At 44.9% G+C, this 13,525-nt stretch overlaps 1 protein-coding gene across 3 annotated transcripts in view; it reads left to right on the plus strand.

Moving 5' to 3' along the window:
• Window positions 1–13,525, plus strand: part of POLR3B (RNA polymerase III subunit B) — a 102,287-nt gene that overhangs the window by 68,276 nt on the left and 20,486 nt on the right. For all 3 annotated transcript variants that reach the window (XM_077762003.1, XM_077762004.1, XM_077762005.1), the window contains 2 exons: window positions 800–917; window positions 2,766–2,908. In XM_077762003.1, coding sequence (XP_077618129.1) covers window positions 800–917; window positions 2,766–2,908 — 261 coding nt within the window. The remainder of the gene's footprint in view (window positions 1–799; window positions 918–2,765; window positions 2,909–13,525) is intronic.

Below are 13,525 nucleotides of genomic sequence, written 5' to 3' on the forward strand. Positions count from 1 at the left end.
TTTTCGTAGTGATCCTAAAAGCAACTTGCAGTCAGGTATGCATTTGAAATGATCATTCTGACTGCAGCGTGATGAGATGAGTAGAAAGGGGCGAAAACAGCGAGAGCTCTGGCCCCAGAGCAGGTGAGCGGGGCTGTGGTGAGCGGAGAGCTGAGCTGTTGGGGGGGACACCGCTGGGAGGGAAGTCCGTTGGCTTGTCATGATGGCGCACGGGTGGTGGTGCTGCATCTGCTGTGGTGCCCACAGCCACGCGGCATGTGGCGTCCTCTCCTTCTTGCTGCATATCTTTCTCGGAGAATTTCGCTTGCTGGTAACTGGGGTTATGTGATGGAGAGAGAGTGCTGTGACAGTAGTCGGCCGTGGAGCTTACCAGGAAAAGATGCAAAGAAAGGTGAGACTAGCAGGAAGATCAAAGAAATATTTTGATTTCCTCAGTGTCCCAAGTTGAGTTGCCAGTGGCTGAGTACTGGGTGAAATAACTACTAATAACAGTAAGTGGCCCAGACTTGTTCTAACACCTTAAGAGATACATAAAATTGTCACTTGTTGACGTGAAGTTTCTCTGGTTAATTTGGTTCTCTAAACCAGTTTCTTGATTTTTTTTACACACTGATTTTTCAGATGGGCTGGCACAATTACTAACGAGCCCTGTTGAACTCTGGCTCACGCTGTATAGACTTTTTCCTTCCTTGTGTGCATTTCATGGACCAATCTAAGCACATGGTTCCATGCCCCAGTAATGTGTGCATTTCACAGATGTGGTAACGATTGGGCTATAACACCCTTCTCTTTTTCTTAGGTGAGAAGGTAGAAAACAAACAAGTGCTTGTAAATAAGTCCATGCCCACAGTAACTCAGATTCCTCTGGAAGGAAGTAATGTGCCGCAGCAGCCACAGTACAAGGATGTGCCCATCACGTATGTATCAGTTTCGCCTCGGAAATACCTAGAGAGATTCAAAAAAGGAGAGAGAGAGAAGAGCTGGGGGAAATTAGAAGTTAGCTCTTAGAGGGTTAGAGAATAGAAATTACAGTTGGGGGTAGTTATAGTCATCATGAAGACAGCATGGCGTGGAAGATAAAACCAAGCTGTGGAATCAACTAGGCCTTCCAACCTGGGTTTGAGTTGTGGGCCAAGTACACAGGGCTTCCAGGCAGAGGGAACAGTGACGTGAAGGCCCCCTGGGCAGAAAAGCACCTGGATTTGGAGGCCCAATGCAGCCTGCTGGGGCTAGGTTGTCCAGTCCTTGGGAGTTCTTTCTGTAGAGGGTGATAGGATCAGATGTGTGTTAAATAAGTAAATTAAACACACCGGCCACAGTCTGGCATCACCACTGTCCTGGACTATGGCTAGGTTTCATACTGGTCGTGTTGTGTGTTACTGTACATGGATGAAGTACTCAAACCTTGGCCTCGGGTTTTTCATCTGTGCAATGAAAGAGTTACACTCATTAATCTCCAGATGTGTCAAAACAGTGAAATGAGAGACTTCATGAGTTGAGCCGTGAGCCACTGATAGCAGCCACACTCTGACATAAAAACAAAACTGGAAGAAGTAACAAGATGCTCGATCTAACAGGGTGAACGGAGTTACCTAACTCTGAGGTGGGGGGGGTGGGGGTCAGGGGTGACACGGAGAGCTGGGTTTCTGGCCCTGGACGGCAGTTCCACAAACCTGTTCTGACCCACAGCTGAGGCCCGCTCCGGGCCAGCCACCGTGCCACTTGCACTGGAGACACAGCTGAAGTGAGCCATGACCCTTCCCTGAAAGGAGCCACACGTAGTTAGTGGAGACCTGCACAGAAAAAGAAGTCCAATGAATATCCTGATGATAGTGGCTTCATTGAGAACTTTCCCTGTACCGATTATGTTTGTGGGCACTTTACAGTGTTAGTTCAGTTGTTCTGGCCACCACCCCATGAGCTGGGCGCTCTTGATAGCCTTGTGTGAAAGACACAGGAACTGAGGCACAGAGAGGTGAAGTAACTTACCAAGGCCACACAGCTACAAGTAGCAGTCTGTCTTCAGAGCCCAGCTCCTGCCCTCTGTGCTAAATGCTGCAGTGCTGTGGGTGCCGTGGGTTTGTGGAGTGAGTGGGAGTGTGGAGGAGAAAGTGGGCTCTCCACTTAGGGGAGAGGTCAGGGCCCTTGTCCTGAATCTTAAAGAACAAAAAGCTGTTTTAGGATGACAAAGGTGGTTATGCTAGCTGGTTTTCATCCCACCCTGGAGGAAGAGATCTTTTTTCCTCTTCGGAACTCACGCCCCATCCCTCCCACCCCGGGTTCTTCATTTAATCTAGGCTTTTAGGGACCTGACTGTCATTCCCTCTTCAGTCCCTTCCATGTCTTCAGCCAGCTTTCTGTCGAGTCCTTCCCCACAGGCTAGAAAGTGTGCTCCCATATTTCTTATCTTGAAAAGAAAACGAAACCTTGCTCGGGGCTCTGCGATCCCTCCCGGCTGCCAAGCATCCCGTTTCTTTGTCCGCCATGAGAGAGTAGCGTGGGAATGCTGTGTGCGGCGTGGGTTAGGTTGCCTCACGCCTGCCTCACAATGTTCAGTAAAGGTTAGCCATCTCAGACGAGGACTGGAAGAGGGAAGTGGTGACCTTTGAACTTAATGTTGAAAAAATGAAAGGCACATTTCAGAGTCCAAAATGGCAATGTCAGAGCATTCTGGGGTTGATCTTAGGTAAAATATGTCCTGTGGGTGACAGGTTCACAAAGGGCAATTTGAAAATTCTGTTTTAGTGACTTCCTCTTAATATTAGCTACAAAGGGGCGACGGATTCATACATTGAAAAAGTGATGATCTCTTCAAATGCTGAAGATGCTTTTCTGATCAAAATGCTGCTGAGGCAGACGAGGCGTCCAGAGATTGGAGACAAGTTCAGCAGCCGCCACGGGCAAAAAGGTAAATTGTGTCGCTCCTCAGTTTGTTTACAAAACTGAAAATAGGATTTGTTAACCACATATATAAGAAATGTTGTGTAACTTTCCCCTGTGTAAAAAAAAAATTGTGTTGGAAAAATTATTACATTGTTAGCCAAATTTATGCCGGTTTTATTTCTTCAGTTTTCTTGTTTTTACTTTAATAGCATTGAGAAATGTACCATAGGATTGCTTCTTTTTACCATTTATTTCATTTTTTTTGCAGCTGCTCCACCCAGAATTATAATTGCGCATATATTCTAGACGATGTACCTACTAGGGTATAGGCAGCCGTTCAGAAAATAAATGGCAGCACCTCTTTTTTAAATTTATTACACTGTCTGTTGGGCCATAGCATCGTGGGGTGTCAGCACGAGAATACTCGTCAGAATGATCTGCCCCTGTGTTTAACAGGGAGCAGCCAGTCGGAGGTACCTGGCCGGGGGGCTGTGGAGCTGAATTAGAACCCGGGTCTCCGGCCCTCCCCGTCTGCTGCACGGTGGTCCCTCACCTGGACGCTTTTGTCCACCTGATCCCCTTGGTGGTTATGCTGAGTCTTCATGTGTTTGTGGCTTTGTGGTGTCTTGTTTTTTTAGCTGCAAGAAACGTAGCAGTGTGTCACCACTGATTAACTTGTTTCCAGTAGGGTCTCTCTTACATACGTATATCCAACCATGGTATTTCAGAGTGGAATGTTGGCCCTGGCGGCTGGGTTTTGGCCGTGTCTGCCACTTACCGAGTTGAAGGACAGCAGCAGCTGCTAACACTTCGGTAGCACTAACTGTGCCGGGCAGGGTCCTCAGCACTTCACACACACACACTCACTCACCGGCTTCTCTCTCACAGTCCTGGAAGGTCGGTGCTGTTCTTGTAGATGAGGAAACAGAGGCACAGTGACATGAGTAGCTTGCCCAGTGTCCCCAGTTGGTGGTGGAACCGGTTTTTGAACCCTAGCAGCCTGGCTCCAGAGTCCATGCTCCTGACTGACAGCTCTGCTGTCCTGAGTGTTAAGCAGTTGGCATGGTGCCCGGCACACAGCGAGTGCTCAGGAGGAGAGAGAAGTGACCACTGACGTTGGCTGTTTTGCATTCTGCTCTCCAACTTTGTGTCTCCTCTTTCCTCATAAATTCCTAGTGCGATGGCCTCGTGGTTTTAATTGATTGATTTCAAGATAATGGCATTTTACATTCTTGCTGATTTCAACATTTATTTGCCACGCAAGTATATAAGATTACAGTTTGTTTAGTCAAAGAATATTACAGTTCGTTTAGTCAGCCTTAGTTGTCATTCCTTCGATCAGTGAGACTGTTCCAGCCTGAGATACTATTTTTCATTCAGCTGACAGACACAAGATTATTTTAGCCTGTCGCTATTTTATTTAAAAAAATGATTTTATCCATGTGAATTTGACACTTCTAATTCATATAGTTTCCTAAAATGCTAACTCTTAATACCTTTTGAGCATCTGTAAACATTTCTTGAGATTCTAGTGTTTTCCAGTAATTAGCAGTGAAAATCAAGTTCTCTATATTGAAACTATTTCTCCCTCTCTCTTGGTCTAGACAATTTCTGAGATATACCACTAAGTCATATAAGTCATTCTGGGGTAAACATAATCTTATTAAAGCCTCTGTTTTACTTGACCTATTCCCTGGACTGGGACAAAGCTTGAAAATCATAAAATATTGGCACTGGACACTTTATAAGAATGCACACTATAAGAGAAGGTCTCCATTTTCTGAATCAGTTTACAAACTTCAGATGTCCCAAATCCTCGTGTTTTATTCCACCAGAGTGTTGTGTGAAGAGTGGAAAGCTGGCAAACATCACATTGATTATCCACTGTGTCCTAACTCCACTAAACTTCTTGAGGACACGGATCACGTTCTTAAGTTAGAGCCAGTCTTGTGGAGGGTACCTAATAGGTAGGTGGTAATGGTTAAATATATGAATGAATCGAAGGTAGGAAAATGAAAAGAGACAGATTCCATACTCTTGATGGATTATCTATAGATAATATGTAAGTATGTGTGTGTATAGTATAGACAAAGCAGTACGTTTGAAAATGAGAAACACACTTGATTAGTAAGCTCCTATAAACACAGACCTCTACATGTACAGGTAACGACAGTGAGCTTTGTGCTGTGACATTTTTTCAAACTAATAATATGATTGGGATAATGTTCATTGACAGAAGTGGTTTCCAGCCTGCAGAGATGTGAAACCGCAGATTTTGGAAATCGGTTGAATCTTAGCGGGGCCTGACTTGTACATCTCTGTGAAGCAGAAAGAAGCCCTCCCGGGGTTAGGTGACCTTTCACTTAGTGAGGAGTTTATCTTGCTAGTGTTCTTTTCCAGATGGTTTCTAATCCAGGATGAAAACCTTCTGATGAGCCCAGATTCCCTTGATATTCCCTTGTCTTATAGCTTCTTTAGATTTATTGAAAAGATCAGGTGAAAATAGGCAAACAAAAAATAGGTAGTTTAAACCTTCAGAGAGTAGTGGAAGGCATGATGTAGAACCTTTAACATCATTTTTGTTTAAGTCTAGTTTTTTAATCAATAATAATTGCACATGGTTTAAAAGGTCAAATAGTACAAAAAAGGGGGGTTTTGAACTGGAAAACATACCTTCCCTGCCTTTTCTCCAATTCCACTTCCCAGAAGCAATTTCTTCTCATTTTTATTTTCATATTTTGAAATAATATTTTCAAATATTTTTAAAGTTTATTTATTTTGAGAGAGTGGGGGGTGGGGCAGAGAGAGAAGGAGAGAGAAAATCCCAATCAGGCTCCGTGCTATCAGTGCAGAACCCAGTGCACGGCTTGAACACATGAACCACAAGATAATGGCCTGAGCCAAAGTTGGATGCTTAACCGACTGAGCCACCCAAATAATATTTTTATCATTATTATTTGCTCCTCGAAATAATATTTTTAAACAGCTATTTATATTCATTCATCCATTTTCGATATTACCCATTGATTTTCTGTTATGATAGATAGGAGGAGCCGGCACTTGGCTGCCTCTCTCTCACTCCCCACCTCCGTTCCCTGCACAGATTTATCATGTTAGGCTACTTGCTTAGATTGTATTATTACGACTATATAAATGTTGTTCACCCTCAAACCAAGTAGTTGAGGACATTTTCTTTATTGTATAACTTTATTTTTTCAGAAGTTAATAATCGCTTTTTTTTTTAATTTGCTTAATTCTCTTATTCCTGTTTCCATTCTTCTATACCATTAATAGTCTTTTAACACCATTTTCTACAAGATGAGTAGCCTGTTAGGACCATTTTTCTCCCCGGAAGACCTCCTCTGCAGCACCCCCATTCTTCCTGCTCCGAACTGTGGTGGTTTTCCTCTGAGATTCCTAGCCAGTGTCTTAAGAGCTGATCACCACAGCAGTTTTGGGCAGAACCCGGCTCAGTTGGGGCTGTAAGCCACCTCGTCTCGTGTGCTTCAGAAATGTTTTCAAGAAAAGGAAGGAAGCATTCTGTGCTAGTTTGCTATAATCCCATACCACAGACTGAGGACTTACATTGACTCACAGTTCTGGAAGCTGAAGTCCGAGGTCAAGGTATTGGCAGGTTTGGTTTCTCCTGAGACCCCTTTCCATGGCTTGCAGGTGGCCACTTTGTCCCTGTACCCTCACAGCACCTTTTCTCTGTACATCTACATCCTCACGTCTCTCCCTCTTCTTACAAGGACACCAGCCATATTGGATGAGGGTCCATCCCATGATCTTATTTTTATTTAACCTTAATTATCTCTGTAAAGACCCTGTCTCTCAGTAGGATCACATGCTGAGGTGTCCTGTGTGATCTGGGGGACATAGTCTGTTACACACTCTAGAGCTGTGCTCAGTGGTAATCATTTATGAAATTCCCATGCGAGCCCCTGTTTCTTGGCTCATCCCCTGTCATCCCCACCACGGTGGAATAGTCTGTTCATTAAATTGCTGGGAAAGGATAGCAAGAAGTAAATTTTGTAAGATCATATATATCTGAACATGCTGTATCCTCATAGTTGATTTATATTCTGGTTGATTATAGAATTCTAGATTGAAAAATCCTTTTCTCTAAGGATCCTGACAACATTGCTGTATTATTGTCTAGTTTCCATGTCACATTATTCTTCCTGATCTGTGTGTATGTGTGTGCGTGTGTGTGCATGTGTGTGTGCACAGGTGTACTGTTTCTCTCTTTTCTTTCCTCACATCCCTTTCCCCTGAAGATTTTACTGTCTTCTTCTGTTCTTGGAATTCTGAAATTTTCATTACTTGTCCTAGGAAATCAGGTATTTTCTTATTCTGGAAGTTCACGTTCCTTCAATTTTCAGACATTTTCTTATTTTGTTGATAATCTCCCTTCATCATTTTCCTTGTACCCTACTTGTCCATTTCCTTCTCTTCTTGTTTTTCATCCTAGGATTTGATTGACTTTATTTTCCAGATTTGTTTTAATGTTTATTTATTTTTGAGAGACAGAGCATGAGCAGGGAAGGGGCAGAGAGAGTGACACAGAATCTGAAGCAGGCTCCAGGCTCTGAGCTGACGGCACAGAGCCCAACATGGGGCTCAAATCTGCAAACCGCAAGATCATGACCTGAGCCAAAATCAGATGCCCAACTTACTAGGCCACCCAAGTGCTCCAATTTTCCAGATTTTTTTAACCTATTATATTTTAAATTCTAATTAAAAATATTAACTTATAACCTTTTTGTAGCCACGAGTATATATTTTTTGTATTATATTCATTTTTAGTTTTAGTTGTTTGGCTCTTTTTTTTTTTTTCCCTCTTCAGCTGTCTTCTATTCCTAATTGTACTCCTTGAGAGGTTTTTTTCCTCCTTCTGACTTGTTGGGAGATTTTCTCTAATACCTGATATGCCCATGAACCCTAAAAAGCAGCTAGAAGCTTTATGGCCCAGGAATAGAATTTGTTGACTGGTGGACATCACTGTAGGGGATCAGGCAGTGAGCCGTGGTTCCTGCTGGTGCCAGTGTCTGCATATTATGAGCTTTCTAACTTTTGCTGGAAAGTTGGAGCTGGGAGTGAGGGTCAGGACAGTACTAAAGACTACCAGCTGACCTTCGGGGAGCCAGGTAGGGGAAGGGGCCTGGAGCCCACTGTTCAGCGCACAGACTTTCATTTAGCTTCTCTATATCAGGCTACTACCTCACCCCACCATCTGCTGTGCCAGCTGCCTTGGGGTGCCAGGTCATTGTGGTTCAGTTTCTCAAAGAAGGGTTGGGGGAAAAGTGTGATTTCCTGGTTGTTTGGGGTGGGGAGTAGAAAGGGGCACCCAGGTGGCTCAGTCGGTTAAGGGTCTGACTTTGGCTCAGGTCATGAACTCCCATTTCATGAGTTCTAGCCCTGCATTAAACTCTGCTGACAGCTCAGAGCCTGGAGCCTGCTTCCGATTCTGTGTCTGTCTGTCTCTCTCTCTCTCTGCCCCTCCCCAGCTTGCACTCTGTGTCCGTCTGTCTGTCTGTCTCTCTCTCTCTCTCTCTCTCTCATAAATAAATAAATTAATTAATTAAAAATTAAAAAAAAAGTCAGGAGCTGATGACTTAAGTAGACATTTATTTTTACAAATATTTATTAAAGTATCTTCTAAATGGTGCTATTCTAAGCCCTGGTAACAAGCAGTGAACAAAATGGACAAAATTGCAGTGCTTGTGGGTCTTCCATTCTTATGGGCAAGAGAGGTAATGATAAGTGTTGAGATAAAACAAAAGGGGACAATAGGAAGCATGTGGGGGGAAGGCATGTCTTTAGGAGTTGAAATTTTAGGTAAAATGGCTAGGGTGCTGCACCTTATTGAAAAGATGGCAGTGGGGAAGTAAGGGAGCAGACCCACCTTAGCCAAAGAGCATGGGGGGGGAGGGGTGGATGGTGAAGGCCTGAGGCTGGAGGCGTGTCAGGAGGGCTAGAGGCCTGTGTGGCTGGAGCTGAGCTAGTAAGCCCAGGAGGGCAGTCAGCCACGCTGTGAACTTTGGCTTTTCCTCCAAGTGAAGTGGACAACTGCTGGAGGAGTCTGAGCAGATGAGGACTGTGACCTGACTTACTCTGACCACAGTGACGAAAACATTCTGTAGGGGGCAAGGGAAGGCATGGTACCAGCCGAATGCTACTACAGTAGCTCAGGCAGGGCTGGTGTGAGTGGGGAAAGCATGATGATGGGGAAATGGTGAGGAGGGGTCACTTAGAACACCTTTTAAATTCCAGCACCCACCGGAATTGTTGGTGGGTGCAGTGACTGAGCCCCACACCTCATCCTGCTCTTCACAGTACTTTTTGTCTCTGTTTCCAGAGCCTTCCAAGGAGTCGGGGTGAGGGCTGAGCCAGTTTGCCACTCCATACTTCTCCGCAGATACTTAGGTTTGCCTTGGTCCTTGTGTTCAACCATCTACTGCTCTTTACTCATCAGCTCTCACAACAGAATTATTAGCTCTTGCCTATTGTTTTTCTTAAAGGTCTGTACCTTAATTTTTGTCAACTCTTATGTTGGGTTTAGAGAGGGCATGGAGGTAAACAGATGTGTTCCACCTGCCATGTTGACTGGAAACCGTGTGTCTGGTATGTGAGAATGCTTGACACAAGAGTGCTTGGTGTCCTTGGTTTTTTTCACTGCACCGTATAGAACTAAAGTTAAGTGCTTGTTTCAGCAGCACATATGCTATAGAACTGGGCACTTGAATCATTTCTAAGATTGAAAACCAACGTAAAAATGCTCAAAGCTCACATACTCAGAATTATGACATAAATGTAAGAATCATCGGAGGGATAGTAATTGCATTCTCTTAACTCTTAATATCTGAGAATAGCTTATCTTTTGCCTGGGTCATTACTGTAGTCCGAAAGCCCTGAGGCATGAGTGAGCTGGTGTATTCAAGGGACAGAATGAAGTCCGTTGTGGCCAGTGAAGCCTGAGGAGAGAGCACAGGGGAGAGAGCTGGGAGGGGCACGCCCCGTAGGAACTTGTTCCGCTTGTGCCGGGAGCTCGTGGGGCTGCTGGGTGGTGAACAGAAGAAAGGCTCAAGGAGATCTGACTGCCAGTCTCAGAGGTCACCGTGAATTCCTATGGAGATCGAATTGAGGAGAGCGAGGAGGGAAGCGCGGTGACTGGTGGTGTTCCGGGCAGAGAGGATGGCAATGTGCACTCAGGAGGAACACCTGGCGAATGGCGGGAAGTGACAGACTCCGAGTGTGCTCTGCAGGTCCGGCCAGTGAGACTTGCTGGTGGCTGAGGTTTTGGGAGAGGAAGGGTGGGAACTGAAGGAGAGGATGAGGTCAGAGCAACTGCTGATGTTTACCAAGCAGCGGGACTGGGGACGAGGTGTTCAGAGATAGTCAGGGCTCCAGAGTTTGGGCCTCAGGTCTGAAACATTCAGGAGGCTCTAAGTGAAGATGGTAGGTGTGTACTTGGGAGAGGTTAAGGCTAGAAATAAAATTTGGGAGTCATTTGCATGTAAATTTGTAGAACCTTTTAACTTCTGCCTATTAATAATTTATAAGCAGGGGCACCTGGGTGGCTTAGTCGGTTAAGCGTCCGACTTTCGCTTAGGTCATGATCTCACGGTTCGTGGGTTCAAGCCCCGCGTCGGGCTCTGTGCTGACTGCCAGCTCAGAGCCTGGAGCCTGTTTCAGTCTGTGACTCCCTCTCTCTCTGACCCTCCCCTGCTCACGCTATCTCTCTCTCTCCTAGAAATAAATAAAACATTAAAAAAAATGATAATAATTTATAAGCATTTTCATTCCTCCCTTTAACCTTTACAGATCGAATCGGTATTGTTACCACTCTATAGAACCAGAAAAGTGGAGACTCAGGCAAGTAGCTTGCCTCATACATCTCAGTGCTGGCAGAGCCAGGATTTGAATCCAGGTGTTGGATCTGGGTGCATTTCCCATTCTGTTAAATCTGGCTGAAGGTGGCTCTTGTGTCTTCTGATACCCCACTACCACTCTGCTCCCAGGATTGCCATGCTCTCTGGGAACCCCCCTGGGAGAGACAACCTTTTCTTGAAACTGAAACCTAGTATATCTCTTATCTTTTGTGTATCTCCTCCTTAAGGTGGTCGTTTTCTCAAAATTCCCCTTCTTGGATAAGCAGGTTTACATGGCTCTCCTCTACCACCAGTCTGGAGTGAATACTGTCCCCACATACTTTATTCCAGAAATGTCTGCCAAACCCCCATATTAAGACATCCTCCTAGCATAAAGCTGTATTTTTCAGGAATCGCTTCCTTTGTAGCATCAACTCATTGGAAAACACTGTCCCTCTTTCCTTCTTTAATCAGTCCTTGGGCCAGGCTCTCATGGCCTTGGTAAAACTGTATCGAGAATTTGAGCAGATCTGAAAGGAAGTAAAGTGTTGAGCCCCCAACTTTGACCATCCTTCTGATTCCTCTGGCTAGCTGTGACAGAGCCTGCAAAGAAGGGAGCTGGGGGACAGCGAGGACAGCGAGCTGGTTTGGAACATTTACGTGCAGCGGGCATACCTGGCGGCGTCTGTGGGGAGCCGTGTGGCCCAGGGAGGAGGGGCAGGAGGTGTAAAACAGCCTGATGCTGGCGAGTGAGATGTCATGAGCGGGATGGAGAAGGCAGTCCACAGCCTCAGCTTTGCTCATCTGTCATTGTCATGGAACGAGCTGACAGCAGTTCCGTAGTATGTGAATCTTCAGGGCACGTGTTGCGCCATGATTCCTGCAGTGATTTTTTCCTTTCTGGCCCAGACACCTGCCAGGGTAAGAGCAGTGTCAGCTGGACTCTCTTTTCACTATTAGCAGGTAGGGTTGGAAACTGTATCTGTTCCTTTGTAAGTTCACCTGCAAACTGACTCGTGTCTTCTGTATGAGAAAATGGAAAGATCCATTTGATTTAATGTATCTTTGTGCCCATTTCTTTTTTCCTCCTGCATTTAGAGCATTGTATTTATTTTTAGTGTTCAGAAAGCAGTGTGACTCTGCAGATTGTCCGATTTTTGTCCTTTGTTAGTAGTTAACTTTTACAAAGCTGTTGTTGTTTTAGCCAGGATTCTTTCGGTACACATGTACCGAATGTGTCGATCGCATTTCCACCCCTAATGCTTCCTGTAATTTCTTCTCCGACAATTAGAGGAGACTTAAAAATCTAGATTCACAGAATATGAGTGTCTATGCTGCTTGCGCCTGATCAGTTCACAGGTGGTGGGGTAATGAGTAGCTAAATGAGACCAGTGTGCAGCGGAGGCTGTGCCGTCCTAGCAGGCCGTGTGTCGTAACTGAAGAGGACAGAGCGGGCGCTGAGCTGCGGCAGGAGCGTCCACGCCCAGTGGTCAGCTGGGACTCCACACCAGCGCTGTGCAATCAGCAGACGGTGAGATAGCTGGGCATGGAAGGTCCACTGAAGAATCAGAGTGTGTGAGCAGGAGCCGTTAAAATGCGACAGCTTCAGCAAAGCGGGTCGCCTTCTGTGACCTCAGGGTTGGAGGAGCCCTAAGCAGAGAGCCATGTGTGGAAGAAGAAGTATTTCACGAAGGCAGAGGGGCCAGGATTCGCTCACAGCCCAGTCTTTAGATAAAGGAACTCCAGTAGTCTTCTAATGAGAAATTCAAAGAATGTTAATGAAGTACAGCCCTCCTTTGGGTCTTTGTGGGGCCTGTTATGTGTCTCCTCACTAAATGCCACTGAGTCAGCACTCCCCTCCCCAAGACCTGGGTCTTGAATCAGGAAGCTCTAGAACAGTTCATCCTTTGCTAGAATGCAAAATACTTCATACACCAAAGTCTGGAATTTGTTGTATTTGTCTACAAAGGAAGGAAAGTTTTGTTTAGTCTGTTTTAATCTCAACTGGGGAGGAGTTTTAAAACCCCGAAGTTCTGTTCTCTTTTCCAAGTATTCTAGACTTATATGTACCTTAGAAGGACTTGTATGATAGAGGCAGAGTGATGCTTGCATGGGACAAAATAGAGTAGAACATGGTTCTGGAATGTTCTTTATGTTTTCTCATCATATTCTTCTTCAGTAGAGTTGCCGATAGAAAAACACATTCACATATAATACGATTAGAGTCATATTTGAAACAAGACATTTTATTAAACTCAAAATGACCTATTTAAGCCTCTTGAACTTTGGTATATAGAGGTTTTATATGAAGCGAACTCATCAAAGGCAGACTTTGTATCTTGAGCTTTATGTTTTCTGATGGCTACTGCATTTTTTTAGAAGGAGAGGGGCGCCTAGGTGGCTCAGTCAGTTGAGTGTCCAATTTCAGCTCAGGTTCATGGGTTCGAGGCCTGCATTGGGCTCTGTGCAGACAGCTCAGAGCTTGGGGTCTGTTTCCGATTCTGTGTGTCCCTTTCTCTCTGCCCCTCCCCTGCTTACGTGCTATCTCTCTCTCAAAAATAAACAAACTGTTAAAAAAAAATTAAAAAGAAAGGATAAGCAGATTTCCTGCTTAAAAAAAAATTAACAAAGTATCTGTTAGCCTAGGGAATTTGCAGGTTGAGTACCCTTTCAGTGTACAGGCAAACCAAACTATTATATTTCCAGATTTCCACCTACTTTTGCTGCCTTTCACAACAAGGGAGGAAAAAGTGGACTTCTTTGATGTG

This window comes from Crocuta crocuta, unplaced genomic scaffold (genome assembly GCF_008692635.1).
Source record: "Crocuta crocuta isolate KB4526 unplaced genomic scaffold, BGI_CrCroc_1.0 scaffold193, whole genome shotgun sequence".
In the NCBI taxonomy this organism is placed as follows: domain Eukaryota; kingdom Metazoa; phylum Chordata; class Mammalia; order Carnivora; family Hyaenidae; genus Crocuta; species Crocuta crocuta.